The sequence below is a fragment of the Lissotriton helveticus genome, chromosome 7, assembly GCF_964261635.1.
Source record: "Lissotriton helveticus chromosome 7, aLisHel1.1, whole genome shotgun sequence".
NCBI classification, from domain to species: Eukaryota; Metazoa; Chordata; class Amphibia; order Caudata; family Salamandridae; genus Lissotriton; species Lissotriton helveticus.
In genome coordinates, this window is record NC_136068.1 from 2407524 (window position 1) to 2425332 (window position 17809).

The 17809-nt window shown below is 54.0% G+C and overlaps 1 protein-coding gene across 1 annotated transcript in view; it reads left to right on the forward strand.

Annotated features, from left to right (window-relative positions):
* The first annotated feature begins 319 nt into the window (after window positions 1–319).
* Window positions 320–17809, forward strand: part of LOC144767920 (C-X-C chemokine receptor type 2-like) — a 110709-nt gene continuing 93219 nt past the window's right edge. Inside the window, exon 1 of the mRNA XM_078651259.1 lies at window positions 320–681. Coding sequence (XP_078507385.1) covers window positions 631–681 — 51 coding nt within the window. The 5' untranslated portion in view covers window positions 320–630. The remainder of the gene's footprint in view (window positions 682–17809) is intronic.

Here is a 17809-nt window from a genome sequence, read left to right on the forward strand (position 1 = left end):
GCCCCGCCCCTGAGCAAACAGACATCAACGAGCAGACGACAAGCACTGACCCAGGACAGACACCAGTACATGCAGGACAGACATCAGTGCACAGAGGGCAAGCACTGACCCAGGACAGACACCAGTACATGCAGGACAGACATCAATGAGCAGACGACAAGCACTGACCAAGGACAGACACCAGGGCACAGAGGACAGACACCAGGGCACAGAGGACAAGCACTGATACAGGACAGACACCAGGGCACAGAGGACAGACATCAGTGCATGGAGAACAGACACCAGTGCACAGAGGACAAGCACTGATACAGGACAGACATCAGGGTGCATACAACGAGCACTGATCCACAGACGGAGCTCCAGGCCACAGAGGACAGACCTCAGTCCGCAGAGGACAGACCTCAGTCCGCAGAGGACAGACCTCAGTCCGCAGAGGACAGACATCAGTGCACAGAGGACAGACACCAGTGCACAGAGGACAGACACCAGTGCACAGAGGACAGACATCAGTGCACAGAGGACAGACACCAGGGCACAGAGGACAGACACCAGTGCACAGAGGACAGACATCAGTGCACAGAGGACAGACCTCAGAGGACAAACACCCTTCCTCTCCGAAGCTCCTTGCTGATGGATGCGACGAGCAGCAGTTACCAGGAAGGCGATGAGTATGAGTCTTGGGTAAGTTTTCATCCTAGTAAGTCTGTGTGTCTGGGCTGGTGATTGACTGTTACCAGTACTGTGTGTCTGGGCTGGTGATTGACTGTTACTAGTACTGTGTGTCTAGGTTGGTGATTGACTGTTACCAGTACTGTGTGTCTGGGCTGGTGATTGACTGTTACCAGTACTGTGTGTCTGGGTTGGTGATTGACTGTTATCAGTACTGTGTGTCTGGGCTGGTGATTTGCTGTTACCAGTACTGTGTGTCTGGGCTGGTGATTAACTGTTACAAGTAATGTGTGTCTGGGCTGGTGATTAACTGTTACCAGTAATGTGTGTCTAGGTTGGTGATTGGCTGTTGGCAGTACTGTGAGTCTGGGCTGGTTTTTGACTGTTACTAGTACTGTGTGTCTGGGTTGGTGATTGGCTGTTGCCAGTACTGTGTGTCTGGGCTTGTGATTGACTGTCACCAGTCCTGTGTGTCTGGGTTAGTGATTGGCTGTTGGCAGTACTGTGTGTCTGGGTTGGTGATTGGCTGTTATCAGTACTGTGTGTCTGGGCTTGTGATTGACTGTCACCAGTCCTGTGTGTCTGGGTTGGTGATTGGCTGTTGCCAGTACTGTGTGTCTGGGCTGGTGATTGACTGTTACCAGTACCGTGTGTCTGGGCTTGTGATTGACTGTTACCAGTACTGTGTGTCTGGGTTGGTGATTGAGTGTTACTAGTACCGTGTGTCTGTGTTGGTGATTGACTGTTACCAGTACTGTGTGTCTGGGTTAGTGATTGGCTGTTGGCAGTACTGTGTGTCTGGGTTGGTGATTGGCTGTTATCAGTACTGTGTGTCTGGGCTTGTGATTGACTGTCACCAGTCCTGTGTGTCTGGGTTGGTGATTCACTGTTACCAGTACCGTGTGTCTGGGCTTGTGATTGACTCGCTGCCTCGCTCCCCGGCTGCTGCCGCTGGACCCCGCCCCCTCCCTCGAGCGACGCGGTCCGTGGTAGCTCCAGGGCGCCGCTTCTCTCCCTGTGCCCTGCTGTCGTCTCTGTTAGCCTTCCTTAAGGCTGTACTTCTGTTTTTAGGGTAAAGTGTTCTATTTGTATTGTTGTTGCATATTTTGTTCTTTGCAGTGTTTGTCCCTTGGTTTCCTCCCGGCTCCCCCCTTTCCCGCCACCGCCACCAAGCCACGCCCCTTTTTGCCTTCTGTATCCCTCCCCGCTCCCGCCTCCCAGCTGCCCCGCCCACCCGCGCACTTGGCCATATATGGCGACCGTGCGACGCAGGTGAGTGTGACCTACTTGTAGGACACCCCCGCGCCGCACGGCCACCAGCTGCTGCGAGTGCCCCCTCCGCCTTCTGCCTCGCTGCCTCGCTCCCCGGCTGCTGCCGCTGGACCCCGCCCCCTCCCTCGAGCGACGCGGTCTGTGGTAGCTCCAGGGCGCCGCTTCTCTCCCTGTGCCCTGCTGTCGTCTCTGTTAGCCTTCCTTAAGGCTGTACTTCTGTTTTTAGGGTAAAGTGTTCTATTTGTATTGTTGTTGCATATTTTGTTCTTTGCAGTGTTTGTCCCTTGGTTTCCTCCCCGCTCCCCGCTTCCCGCCACCGCCACCAAGCCACGCCCCTTTTTGCCTTCTGTATCCCTCCCCGCTCCCGCCTCCCAGCTGCCCCGCCCACCCGCGCACTTCGCCATATATGGCGACCGTGCGAACGCGCAGCGGCCACGCGCAGCGGGCGCGCCGATTGTGCGCCGAAGGCGCGCCAAAGGTAAGCCCGTCTGCGCCCGTCCGCGACCGGATCTCGACCAGCGCCAGGACCCCTGGCCCACGAAGACCCCGACCGACCCGCCTGACGTACTCCGCCGCCACCCTCATCGCACTCAACACCGGCCGACTCCCAGAATGCCACCAAGCCACCCCACGACGCACCCACGGACCTTTCAGCTGCCACGCCTGCAAGTTCACCTGCATCCGGACCTGCCTCGCACCAGCACCCGCCAAGTCGAACACCAGCAGCACCCACCTCAAGTGCATCCTGCTCAACACCCGCTCCGTCCACAGACACGCCATCGAACTCTGGAACCTCCTAGACGCCACAGCCCCTGACGTTGCCTTCCTCACGGAGACCTGGATGAACGCCTCTTCAGCTCCCGACATCGCCATCGCCATCCCAGAGGGCTACAAGATCGTCCGGAGGGACCGCAACGCCAACCAGATGGGAGGAGGCATCGCCATCATCCACAAGAACACCATCCGTCTCACGACCAGCACCGACAACACCCTGACCAGCGCCGAACACCTGCATTTCCAGATCCACACCAACCCGAACACCACCCTTAGAGGCACCCTGATCTACCGACCTCCGGGACCACGCACACAATTCAGCGAGGACATCGCCGACTTCGTCAGCCCGCATGCCCTCCCCTCCGCTGACTACATCCTACTGGGGGACCTCAACTTCCATCTGGAGAACAACAACGACCGCAACACCAACACCCTGCTCGACAACCTCGCCAATCTTGGACTCAAGCAGCTGGTGACCACCCCCACCCACCTCGCCGGACACACACTCGACGCCGTCTTCTCATCCAGCAAAGACGTCGCCTTCAGCCACGCCACAGAACTCCACTGGATGGACCACAGCTGCGTCCACTTCACCTTCAAGAGAACGACGACCCACCACCACCAGCAACAGGCCGCCCGCAGAAGCTGGAACAAGATCACAGCAGACCAGCTCGCCACCTCCCTGAGCCAGCACCCTCCTGCCAGCTCAGCGAACCCCAGCCAGGCCGCCGACAACCTCACGAAGTGGATCAGCATCAGCGCGGACGAGCTCGCCCCGCTGAGGACCCCGCCCAGCAGACACGGCAGCAAGAAAGCCCCGTGGTTCTCCGACGAACTCAAGAGCTCCAAGAAGAACTGCCGAGCCCTCGAGAAAGTCTGGAGAAGGGAACCTACACCGGACAACAGGACCACCCTCAAACTGGCCACTCGGAAGCACCACCAGCTGATCCGCGCCGCCAAGAAAACTGCATTCAAGGACCGGCTGGACAACAACGCACACAACAGCAAGGAACTCTTCAACATCGTGAAAGAGCTATCCAACCCCAGCGCAGGAAACAACGACATCACCCCATCGCAAGACCTCTGCGACTCCCTCGCTTCCTACTTCCACAACAAGATCGCGGACATACACAACAGCTTCAACAAACAACCAACGCACACCATGACCGAACAACCACCCCCCACCACCACCCTCCACGCCTGGACCCCGATCAGCACCGAAGACACCATCCGCACGATGAACTCCATCCACTCCGGATCACCGACCGACCCCTGCCCTCACCACGTCTTCAACAAGGCCGACGCTGTCATCGCACCCCACCTGCGAGACATCATCAACACATCCTTCGACACCGCCACCTTCCCTGAGAGCTGGAAGCACGCCGAACTCAGCGCTCTACTCAAGAAACCAACAGCGGACCCCACCGAACTCAAGAACTACCGCCCCATCTCGCTCCTCCCGTTTCCAGCCAAAGTCATCGAGAAGACCGTCAACAAGCAGCTGGCCGCCTTCCTCGAGACGAATGGATCCCTCGACCCCTCACAGTCCGGCTTCCGAGCCAATCACAGCACCGAGACCGCCCTCATCGCCGCCACCGATGACATCCGAGCCCTGATGGACAACGGAGAAACAGCGGCCCTCATCCTCCTAGACCTCTCCGCGGCATTCGACACTGTCTGCCACCGCACCCTGGTACAGCGCCTGAGCAACGTCGGAATCCAGGACAAGGCGCTGGAATGGATCATCTCCTTCCTCGACGGAAGAACACAGAGAGTCCGCCTACCACCGTACAAGTCAGAGGCCTCCGAAGTCATCTGCGGCGTCCCTCAAGGATCCTCTCTGAGCCCCACCCTCTTCAACGTCTACATGAGCCCCCTCGCGGCCATCGCACGCCAACACAACCTCAACATAATCTCCTACGCCGACGACACCCAGCTGATCCTCTCCCTGACCAACGACCCCGCCGCCGCCAGAGCCAACCTACACGAAGGGATGAAAGAGGTAGCCGAGTGGATGACGACCAGCCGCCTGAAACTGAACTCGGACAAGACGGAGGTCCTCATCCTGGGCTCTTCACCCTCCGCCTGGGACGACTCCTGGTGGCCTCCCGCCCTGGGCACCGCACCCAAACCGACAGACCACGCACGCAACCTGGGCTTCATCCTGGACTCCTCCCTCTCCATGACCAGGCAAGTCAACGCCGTCTCCTCGTCATGCTTCAACATACTGCGCATGCTACGTAAGATCTTCAGGTGGATCCCCACCGAGACCAGGAAGACCGTCACCCAGGCCCTCGTCACCTGCCGACTGGACTACGGCAACGCCCTCTACGCCGGTACCACCGCCAAGCTCCAGAAGAGACTCCAGCGGATCCAGAACGCCTCAGCACGACTCATCCTCGACATCCCACGACACAGCCACATCTCCGGACATCTGAGAGACCTTCACTGGCTCCCCGTCAACAAAAGAATCACCTTCCGCCTCCTCACCCACGCACACAAAGCCCTACACGACCAAGGCCCGAGCTACCTCAACAGCCGGATCAACTTCTACGCTCCCAAACGCCACCTCCGTTCAGCCAACCACGCCCTCGCCGCCGTCCCCCGCATCCGAAGAGCAACTACAGGAGGAAGGTCCTTCTCCTACCTGGCCGCCAAGACCTGGAACTCCCTCCCGACCGACCTGCGCCTGACCCAAGACCACCTCTCCTTCAGGAAGAAGCTGAAGACCTGGCTGTTCGAGCAGTAGCGGCACCCCCCCCTCCCCTAAGCGCCTTGAGACCCTACGGGTAGGTAGCGTGCTCTATAAGTGTCACTGATTGATTGATTGACTGTTACCAGTACTGTGTGTCTGGGTTGGTGATTGAGTGTTACTAGTACCGTGTGTCTGGGTTGGTGATTGACTGTTACCAGTACTGTGTGTCTGTGCTGGTAATTGACTGTTACCAGTACCGTGTTTCTGGGCTTGTGATTGACTGTTACCAGTACTGTTTGTCTGGGCTGGTGATTGACTGTTACCAGTACTGTGTGTCTGGGCTGGTGATTAACTGTTACCAGTAATGTGTGTCTGGGCTGGTGATTGACTGTTACTAGTACTGTGTGTCTAGGTTGGTGATTGGCTGTTGGCAGTACTGTGAGTCTGGGCTGGTTTTTGACTGTTACTAGTACTGTGTGTCTGGGCTTGTGATTGACAGTCACCAGTACTGTGTGTCTGGGTTGGTGATTGGCTGTTGCCAGTACTGTGTGTCTGGGCTGGTGATTGACTGTTACCAGTACTGTGTGTCTGGGTTGGTGATTGACTGTTATCAGTACTGTGTGTCTGGGCTGGTGATTGACTGTTACCAGTACTGTGTGTCTGGGTTGGTGATTGGCTGTTGCCAGTACTGTGTGTCTGGGCTGGTGATTGCCTGTTACCAGTACTGTGTGTCTGGGTTGGTGATTGAGTGTTACTAGTACCGTGTGTCTGGGTTGGTGATTGACTGTTACCAGTACTGTGTGTCTGGGCTGGTGATTGCCTGTTACCAGTACTGTGTGTCTGGGTTGGTGATTGACTGTTACCAGTACTGTGCGTCTGTGCTGGTAATTGACTGGTATCAGTATCGTGCGTCTGGGCTGGTGATTGACTGTTACCAGTACTGTGTGTCTGGGCTGGTGATTAACTGTTACCAGTAATGTGTGTCTGGGCTGGTGATTGACTGTTACTAGTACTGTGTGTCTAGGTTGGTGATTGGCTGTTGGCAGTACTGTGAGTCTGGGCTGGTTTTTGACTGTTACTAGTACTGTGTGTCTGGGCTTGTGATTGACTGTCACCAGTACTGTGTGTCTGGGTTGGTGATTGGCTGTTGCCAGTACTGTGTGTCTGGGCTGGTGATTGACTGTCACCAGTACTGTGTGTCTGGGTTGGTGATTGGCTGTTGCCAGTACGGTGTGTCTGGGCTGGTGATTGACTGTCACCAGTACTGTGTGTCTGGGCTGGTGATTGACTGTTACCAGTACTGTGTGTCTGGGTTGGTGATTGGCTGTTATCAGTACTGTGTGTCTGGGCTGGTGATTGGCTGTTACCAGTACTGTGTGTCTGGGCTGGTGATTAACTGTTACCAGTAATGCGTGTCTGGGCGGGGGATTGACTGTCACCAGTACTGTGTGTCTAGGTTGGTGATTGGCTGTTGGCAGTACTGTGAGTCTGGGCTGGTGATTGGCTGTTACCAGTACTGTGTGTCTGGGCTGGTGATTAACTGTTACAAGTAATGTGTGTCTGGGCTGGTGATTAACTGTTACCAGTAATGTGTGTCTAGGTTGGTGATTGGCTGTTGGCAGTACTGTGAGTCTGGGCTGGTTTTTGACTGTTACTAGTACTGTGTGTCTGGGTTGGTGATTGGCTGTTGCCAGTACTGTGTGTCTGGGCTTGTGATTGACTGTCAGCAGTCCTGTGTGTCTGGGCTGGTGATTGACTGTTACCAGTACTGTGTGTCTGGGTTGGTGATTGGCTGTTATCAGTACTGTGTGTCTGGGCTGGTGATTGACTGTTACCAGTACTGTGTGTCTGGGTTGGTGATTGGCTGTTATCAGTACTGTGTGTCTGGGCTGGTGATTGACTGTTACCAGTACTGTGTGTCTGGGTTGGTGATTGGCTGTTATCAGTACTGTGTGTCTGGGCTGGTGATTGACTGTTACCAGTACTGTGTGTCTGGGTTGGTGATTGGCTGTTGCCAGTACTGTGTGTCTGGGCTGGTGATGGCCTGTTACCAGTACTGTGTGTCTGGGTTGGTGATTGACTGTTACCAGTACTGTGTGTCTGGGTTGGTGATTGAGTGTTACTAGTACCGTGTGTCTGGGTTGGTGATTGACTGTTACCAGTACTGTGTGTCTGGGCTGGTGATTGCCTGTTACCAGTACTGTGTGTCTGGGTTGGTGATTGACTGTTACCAGTACTGTGTGTCTGTGCTGGTAATTGACTGGTATCAGTATCGTGCGTCTGGGCTGGTGATTGACTGTTACCAGTACTGTGTGTCTGGGCTGGTGATTAACTGTTACCAGTAATGTGTGTCTGGGCTGGTGATTGACTGTTACTAGTACTGTGTGTCTAGGTTGGTGATTGGCTGTTGGCAGTACTGTGAGTCTGGGCTGGTTTTTGACTGTTACTAGTACTGTGTGTCTGGCCTTGTGATTGACTGTCACCAGTACTGTGTGTCTGGGTTGGTGATTGGCTGTTGCCAGTACTGTGTGTCTGGGCTGGTGATTGACTGTCACCAGTACTGTGTGTCTGGGTTGGTGATTGGCTGTTGCCAGTACGGTGTGTCTGGGCTGGTGATTGACTGTCACCAGTACTGTGTGTCTGGGCTGGTGATTGACTGTTACCAGTACTGTGTGTCTTGGTTGGTGATTGGCTGTTATCAGTACTGTGTATCTGGGCTGGTGATTGGCTGTTACCAGTACTGTGTGTCTGGGCTGGTGATTAACTGTTACCAGTAATGCGTGTCTGGGCTGGGGATTGACTGTCACCAGTACTGTGTGTCTAGGTTGGTGATTGGCTGTTGGCAGTACTGTGAGTCTGGGCTGGTGATTGGCTGTTACCAGTACTGTGTGTCTGGGCTGGTGATTAACTGTTACAAGTAATGTGTGTCTGGGCTGGTGATTAACTGTTACCAGTAATGTGTGTCTAGGTTGGTGATTGGCTGTTGGCAGTACTGTGAGTCTGGGCTGGTTTTTGACTGTTACTAGTACTGTGTGTCTGGGTTGGTGATTGGCTGTTGCCAGTACTGTGTGTCTGGGCTTGTGATTGACTGTCACCAGTCCTGTGTGTCTGGGTTAGTGATTGGCTGTTGGCAGTACTGTGTGTCTGGGTTGGTGATTGGCTGTTATCAGTACTGTGTGTCTGGGCTTGTGATTGACTGTCACCAGTCCTGTGTGTCTGGGTTGGTGATTGGCTGTTGCCAGTACTGTGTGTCTGGGCTGGTGATTGACTGTTACCAGTACCGTGTGTCTGGGCTTGTGATTGACTGTTACCAGTACTGTGTGTCTGGGTTGGTGATTGAGTGTTACTAGTACCGTGTGTCTGTGTTGGTGATTGACTGTTACCAGTACTGTGTGTCTGGGTTAGTGATTGGCTGTTGGCAGTACTGTGTGTCTGGGTTTGTGATTGGCTGTTATCAGTACTGTGTGTCTGGGCTTGTGATTGACTGTCACCAGTCCTGTGTGTCTGGGTTGGTGATTGGCTGTTGCCAGTACTGTGTGTCTAGGCTGGTGATTGACTGTTACCAGTACCGTGTGTCTGGGCTTGTGATTGACTGTTACCAGTACTGTGTGTCTGGGTTGGTGATTGAGTGTTACTAGTACCGTGTGTCTGGTTTGGTGATTGACTGTTACCAGTACTGTGTGTCTGTGCTGGTAATTGACTGTTACCAGTACCGTGTTTCTGGGCTTGTGATTGACTGTTACCAGTACTGTTTGTCTGGGCTGGTGATTGACTGTTACCAGTACTGTGTGTCTGGGCTGGTGATTAACTGTTACCAGTAATGTGTGTCTGGGCTGGTGATTGACTGTTACTAGTACTGTGTGTCTAGGTTGGTGATTGGCTGTTGGCAGTACTGTGAGTCTGGGCTGGTTTTTGACTGTTACTAGTACTGTGTGTCTGGGCTTGTGATTGACTGTCACCAGTACTGTGTGTCTGGGTTGGTGATTGGCTGTTGCCAGTACTGTGTGTCTGGGCTGGTGATTGACTGTTACCAGTACTGTGTGTCTGGGTTGGTGATTGGCTGTTATCAGTACTGTGTGTCTGGGCTGGTGATTGACTGTTACCAGTACTGTGTGTCTGGGTTGGTGATTGGCTGTTGCCAGTACTGTGTGTCTGGGCTGGTGATTGCCTGTTACCAGTACTGTGTGTCTGGGTTGGTGATTGACTGTTACCAGTACTGTGTGTCTGGGTTGGTGATTGAGTGTTACTAGTACCGTGTGTCTGGGTTGGTGATTGACTGTTACCAGTACTGTGTGTCTGTGCTGGTAATTGACTGGTATCAGTATCGTGCGTCTGGGCTGGTGATTGACTGTTACCAGTACTGTGTGTCTGGGCTGGTGATTAACTGTTACCAGTAATGTGTGTCTGGGCTGGTGATTGACTGTTACTAGTACTGTGTGTCTAGGTTGGTGATTGGCTGTTGGCAGTACTGTGAGTCTGGGCTGGTTTTTCACTGTTACTAGTACTGTGTGTCTGGGCTTGTGATTGACTGTCACCAGTACTGTGTGTCTGGGTTGGTGATTGGCTGTTGCCAGTACTGTGTGTCTGGGCTGGTGATTGACTGTCACCAGTACTGTGTGTCTGGGTTGGTGATTGGCTGTTGCCAGTACTGTGTGTCTGGGCTGGTGATTGACTGTCACCAGTACTGTGTGTCTGGGCTGGTGATTGACTGTTACCAGTACTGTGTGTCTGGGTTGGTGATTGGCTGTTATCAGTACTGTGTGTCTGGGCTGGTGATTGGCTGTTACCAGTACTGTGTGTCTGGGCTGGTGATTAACTGTTACCAGTAATGTGTGTCTGGGCTGGTGATTGACTGTCACCAGTACTGTGTGTCTAGGTTGGTGATTGGCTGTTGGCAGTACTGAGTCTGGGCTGGTTTTTGACTGTTACTAGTACAGTGTGTCTGGGCTTGTGATTGACTGTCACCAGTACTGTGTGTCTGGGCTGGTGATTGACTGTTACCAGTACTGTGTGTCTGGGTTGGTGATTGACTGTTACTAGTACTGTGATTCTAGGCTGGTGATTGACTGTTACCAGTACTGTGTGTCTGGGCTGGTGATTGACTGTTACCAGTAATGTGTTTCTGGGCTGGGGATTGAATGTGATCTCTTCTACTGTGATCCCTTTGAATGTGATCCTAGATTCCAATAGAGGCCAGTGCAGGCTTTTTAGACCTGGTTTGGTGTTGTCTTAGGTTGAGGCAGAGTTTGGTGCCTGATTTCAGAGTTGTGTTCTCTACAGAGGGTGAGCTCTTTGTCTACTCAAACAGATGTTAGCGCCCAGATACTCCTCAAGTAGCTACTCGCTCTATAATCCCGGCAACTCATTCATTGATTCATTCATTCATTCATCGATGCATTCACTCACTCACTCACCTGATCTTTCAGTAAGTCACTCATTCATTCATTCACTCACTCATTAATTTATTCATTGATTCATTGATTCATTAATTCATTCACTCACTTACCCATATATTCATTCATCCATTTACTCATTCATTCATTAACCCATTCACTCACTCATTCATTCATCCATTCACTCACTCACCCATTCATTCAGTCATTCATTTATTCACTCACTGATTCCTTCATTCATTGATCCATTAATTCATGCATGTATTAATTCATTCATTAATTCATTCACTCACTCACCCATTCATTGATATTTCATCCATCCATTCATTCACTCACTCATTCATGCATTCACTCACTCACCCATTAATACATTCATTCACTCATTCCTTCAGTCACTCATTCATTCACTCGTTCCTTCATTCTTTCACTCATTCCTTCATTCATTAATCCATTCATTCATTCATGCTTCATGCATTAATTCATTAATTCCTTCACTCCATCACCCATTCATTCATTCATCCATCCATTTACTCACTCATGCATGCATTCACTCACTTATTCATTCATTCACTCACCCATTAATTAATGCATTCATTCATTCAGTCATTCATTTATTCATTCACTCATTCCTTCATTTATTGATCCATTCATTCATTCATGCATTAGTTAATTAAGTCGTTAACTTCCTCGCTCGTTCATTCGGTCATCCATTCATTCACTCATTCATGCATGCATTCTTTCATTCATTCATTCATTCATTCACTCATTCATTCATTCAATAACTCATTCATTCATTAAAACAGAAGCCTGTAGTGGCCAGGTGATCCTGTTTCCTGCACTGAGGCTGGAGCGTTTCTCTTTCGTCCAATGGGGTGAGAGCTCTGAGGGGTCGGAGGGGCGAGTCTGAGCTTGGACGCTGGGGTCCAGTCAGGGGTTAGTGTAGGACCCCCTGCTGCTGTGGACGCTGCAGTGAAAGGAGGGGAGTGTTGACCAGTAGAGGCTGAAAGGAGTACCACTGTGGGAGACCTCATATCACCCTCAGTCCCGAGGAGTCCAAGATTCAGTGGCTCTCGGCGCCTGTGAGGGGCGGTGGAATGACCCCCAAAGGATCTCACGCCCCGTCCAATCAGGGATCTCACAGCCGTCCTATCAGGGATCTCACACCCGTCCTATCAGGGATCTCACACCCGTCCTATCAGGGATCTCACACCCGTCCTATCAGGGATCTCACGCCCGTCCTATCAGGAATCTCAACCCATCCTATCAGGGATCTCAACCCGTCCTATCAGGGATCTCACTCCCTGTCCTATCAGGGATCTCACGCCCCATCAAATCAGGGATCTCACGCCCCGTCCTATCAGGTATCTCAACCCGTCCTATCAGGGATCTCACGCCCCGTTCTATCAGGGATCTCAACCCGTCCTATCAGGGATCTCAACCCGTCCTATCAGGGATCTCAACCCGTCCTATCAGGGATCTCACGCCCCGTTCTATCAGGGATCTCACGCTGGTTCAATCACGGATCTCACGCCCCGTCCAATCAGGGATCTCAACCCATCCTATCAGGGATCTCAACCCGTCCTATCAGGGATCTCAACCCATCCTATCAGGGATCTCAACCCATCCTATCAGGGATCTCACTCCCCGTCCTATCAGGGATCGCACGCCCCATCCTATCAAGGATCTCAAGCCCCATCCAATCAGGGATCTCACGCCCGTCCTATCAGGGATCTCAACCCGTCCTATCAGGGATCTCACGCCCCGTCCTATCAGGGATCTCATGCCCGTCCTATCAGGGATCTTACTCCCGTCCTATCAGGGATCTCACGCCCCGTCCAATCAGGGATCTCACGCCCCGTCGTATCAGAAATCTCAACCCGTCCTATCAGGGATCTCACGCCCCGTCCTATCAGGGATTTCACGCCTGTCCTATCAGGGATCGCACGCCCCGTCCTATCAGGGATCTCACGCCCGTCCTATCAGGGATCTCACTCCCGTCCTATCAGGGATCTCAACCCGTCCTATCAGGGATCTCACGCCCCGTCCTATCAGGGATCTCATGCCCGTCCTATCAGGGATCTTACTCCCGTCCTATCAGGGATCTCACGCCCCGTCCAATCAGGGATCTCACGCCCCGTCGTATCAGAAATCTCAACCCGTCCTATCAGGGATCTCACGCCCCGTCCTATCAGGGATTTCACGCCTGTCCTATCAGGGATCGCACGCCCCGTCCTATCAGGGATCTCACGCCCGTCCTATCAGGGATCCCACGCCCGTCCTATCAGAAATCTCAACCCGTCCTATCAGGGATCTCACCCCGTCCAATCAGGGATCTCACGCCCCGTCCTATCAGAAATCTCAACCCGTCCTATCAGGGATCTCACGTCCCGTCCAATCAGGGATCTCTCAACCTGTCCTATCAGGGATCTCAACCCATCCTATCAGGGAGCTCAACCCGTCCTATCAGGGATCTCACTCCCCGTCCTATCAGGGATCGCACGCCCCATCCTATCAGGGATCTCACGCCCCATCCTATCAGGGATCTCAACCCGTCCTATCAGGGATCTCACGCCCCGTCCAATCAGGGATCTCATGCCCGTCCTATCAGGGATCTCAACCCGTCCTATCAGGGATCTCACACCCCGTCCTATCAGGGATCTCAACCGGTCCTATCAGGGATCTCATCCCGTCCTATCAGGAATCTCACACCCCGTCCAATCAGGGATCTCACGCCCCGTCCAATCAGGGATCTCACGCCCCTTCCTATCAGAAATCTCAACCCGTCCTATCAGGGATCTCATGCCCGTCCTATCAGGGATCTCAACCCGTCCTATCAGGGATCTCACACCCCGTCCTATCAGGGATCTCAACCGGTCCTATCAGGGATCTCATCCCGTCCTATCAGGAATCTCACACCCCGTCCAATCAGGGATCTCACGCCCCGTCCAATCAGGGATCTCACGCCCCTTCCTATCAGAAATCTCAACCCGTCCTATCAGGGATCTCACGCCCGTCCTATCAGGGATCTCAACCCGTCCTATCAGGGATCTCATGACCCGTCCAATCAGGGATCTCACGCCCCGTCCTATCAGGAATCTCAACCCGTCCAATCGGGGATCTCACGCCCCGTCCTATCAGCGATCTCACGGCCCATCCTATCAGGGATCTCTCACCCTGTCCTATCAGGGATCTCACGCCCCATCCTATCAGCGATCTCACGTCCCGTCCTATCAGGGATCTCACGCCCCGTCCTATCAGCGATCTAACGCCCCATCCTAGCAGGGATCTCACGCCCCATCCTATCGGGGATCTCACGCCCCGTCATATCAGGGATCTCACGCCCTGTCCTATCAGGGATCTCACACCCCATCTTATCAGTGATCTCATGCCCCGTCCTATCAGGGAACTCACGCGGGTCCAATCACGGATCTCACGCCCCGTCCAATGAGGGATCTCACTCTCCATCCTATCAGGGAGCTCACGCCCGTCCTATCAGGGATCTCAAGCCCCGTCCTATCAGGGATCTCAAGCCCCGTCCTATCAGGGATCTCAAGCCCCGTCCTATCAGGGATCTCACGCCCGTCCTATCAGGGATCTCAAACCCCGTCCTATCAGGGAACTCACGCGGGTCCTATCAAGGATCTCATGCCCCGTCCTATCAGGGATCTCACACCCCATCCTATCAGGGATCCCATGCCCCGTCCTATCAGGGATCTCACGCTCTGTCCTATCAGCGATCTCACGCCCCATCCTATCAGGGAACTCACGCTGGTCCAATCACGGATCTCACGCCCCGTCCCATCAGGGATCTCACTCCCCATCCTAGCAGGGATCTCATTCCCCGTCCTATCAGGGATCTCAAGCCCCATCCTATCAGGGAACTCACACGGGTCTTATCACGGATCTCGTGCCTCGTCCTATCAGGGATCTCTCGCCCCATCCTATCAGGGATTATACGCCCCGTCCAGTCAGGGATCTCAAACCCCATCCAATCTTGGATTTCACGCCCCATCCTATCAGGGATCTCATGCCACGTCCTATCAAAGATCTCACGCTCCGTCGTATCAGCGATCTCACGCCCCGTCCTATCAGGGATCTCACGCCAGTCCTATCAGCGATCTCACGCCCCGTCCTATCAGCGATCTCACGCCCCGTCCTATCAGCGACCTCACGTCCCGTCCTATCAGCGATCTCACGCTCCGTCCTATCAGCTATCTCACGCCCCGTCCTATCAAGGATCTCATGCCCCAGCCTATCAGGGATCTCATGCCCCGTCCTATCAGGGATCTCACGCCCCGTCCTATTAGGGATCTCACGCCCGTTCTATCAGCGATCTCACGTCCCATCCTATCAAGGATCTAACTCCCCGTCCTATCAGGGATCTCACGCCCAGTCCTATCAGGGATCTCACTCCCCGTCCTATCAAGGATCTCACTCCCCGTCCTATCAAGGATCTCACGCCCCGTCCTATCAGCGATCTCACACCTAGTCCTATCAGGGATCTCACGCCCCATCCTATCAGGGATCTCACGCCCAGTCCGATCAGGGATCTCACGCCCCATCCTATCAGGGATCTCACGCCCTGTCCTATCAGTGATCCCATGCCCCGTCCTATCAGGGATCTCACGCCCCATCCTATCAGGGTCTCACACACAGTCCAATCAGCGATCTCACGCCCGTCCTATCAGGGATCTCTCGCCCCATCCTATCAGCGATCTCACGGCCCGTCCTATCAGGGATATCACGCCCTGTCCTTTCAACGATCTCATGCTCTGTGCTATCAGTGACCTCATGCCCCGTCCTATCAAGAATATCATGCCACATCCTATCAGGGATCTCAAGCCACGTCCTATCAGAGATCTCACACCCCGTCCTATCAGCTATCTCATGCCCCATCTTATCAGGGATCTCACGGCCCGTCCTATCAGCGATCTCACGCCCCGTCCTATCAGGGATCGCATGCCCCGTCCTATCAGGGATCTCACACCCAGTCCTATCTAGGATCTCACGCCCCGTCCTATCAGCGATCTCACACCCAGTCCTATCAGGGATCTCACGCCCCATCCTATCAGGGATCTCACGCCCAGTCCGATCAGGGATCTCACGCCCCATCCTATCAGGGATCTCATGCCCCATCCTATCAGGGATCCCATGCCCCGTCCTATCAGGGATCTCACGCCCCGTCCTATCAGGGTCTCACACACAGTCCAATCAGCGATCTCACGCCCGTCCTATCAGGGATCTAATGCCCCGTCCTATCAGGGATCTCTCGCCCCATCCTATCAGCGATCTCACGGCCCGTCCTATCAGGGATATCACGCCCTGTCATTTCAACGATCTCATGCTCTGTGCTATCAGTGATCTCATGCCCCGTCCTATCAAGAATCTCACGCCCCATCCTATCAGGGATCTCAAGCCACGTCCTATCAGAGATCTCACACCCCGTCCTATCAGCGATCTCACACCCCGTCCTATCAGCGATCTCATGCCCCGTCTTATCAGGGATCTCACGGCCCGTCCTATCAGCGATCTCACGCCTCGTCCTATCAGGGATCGCATGCCCCGTCCTATCAGGAATCTCACACCCCATCCAATCAGGGATCTCACGCCCCGTCCTATCAGAAATCTCAACCCGTCCTATCAGGGATCTCACGCCCGTCCTATCAGGGATCTCAACCCGTCCTATCAGGGATCTCATGACCCGTCCAACCAGGGATCTCACGCCCGGTCCTATCAGGAATCTCAACCCGTCCAATAAGGGATCTCACGCCCCGTCCTATCAGCAATCTCACGCCCCATCCTATCAGGGATCTCTCACCCTGTCCTATCTGGGATCTCACGCCCCATCCTATCAGTGATCTCACGCCCTGTCCTATCAGGGATCTCACACCCCATCTTATCAGCGATCTCATGCCCCGTCCTATCAGGGAACTCACGCGGGTCCAATCACGGATCTCACGCCCCGTCCTATCAGGGATCTCACTCCCCATCCTATCAGGGAGCTCATGCCCGTCCTATCAGGGATCTCAAGCCCCGTCCTATCAGGGTACTCACGCGGGTCCTATCACGGATCTCATGCCCCGTCCTATCAGGGATCTCACACCCCATCCTATCAGGGATCCCATGCCCCGTCCTATCTGGGATCTCACGCTCTGTCCTATCAGCTATCTCACGCCCCATCCTATCAGGGAACTCACGCTGGTCCAATCACGGATCTCACACCCCGTCCCATCAGGGATCTCACTCCCCATCTTAGCAGGGATCTCATTCCCCGTCCTATCAGGGATCTCAAGCCCCGTCCTATCAGGGAACTCACGCGGGTCCTATCACGGATCTCGTGCCCCATCCTATCAGGGATCTCACGACCCATCCTATCAGGGATTATACGTCCCGTACAGTCAGGGATCTCAAACCCCATCCTATCTTGGATCTCACGCCCCATCCTATCAGGGATCTCATGCCCCGTCCTATCAAAGACCTCACGCTCCGTCGTATCAGAGATCTCACGCCCCGTCCTATCAGGGATCTCACGCCAGTCCTATCAGCGATCTCACGCCCCGTCCTATCAGCGATCTCACGCCCCGTCCTATCAGCTATCTCACGCTCCGTCCTATCAGGGATCTCACGCCTGTGTCTTATCAGCGATCTCATGCCCCATCCTATCAGGGATCTCACGCCCCGTCCTATCAGGGATCTCACGCCCGTCCTATCAGCGATCTCACGCCCCGTCCTATCAGCGATCTCACACCCCGTCCTATCAGCGATCTCACGCCCCGTTCTATCAGCGATCTCACGCCCCATCCTATCAGGGATCTCACGCCCCATCCTATCAGGGATCTCACGCCCCGTCCTATCAGGGATCTCACGCCCCGTCCTATTAGGGATCTCACGCCCGTTCTATCAGCGATCTCACGTTCCATCCTATCAAGGATCTAACTCCCCGTCCTATCAGGGATCTCACGCCCAGTCCTATCAGGGATCTCACGCCCAGTCCTATCAGCGATCT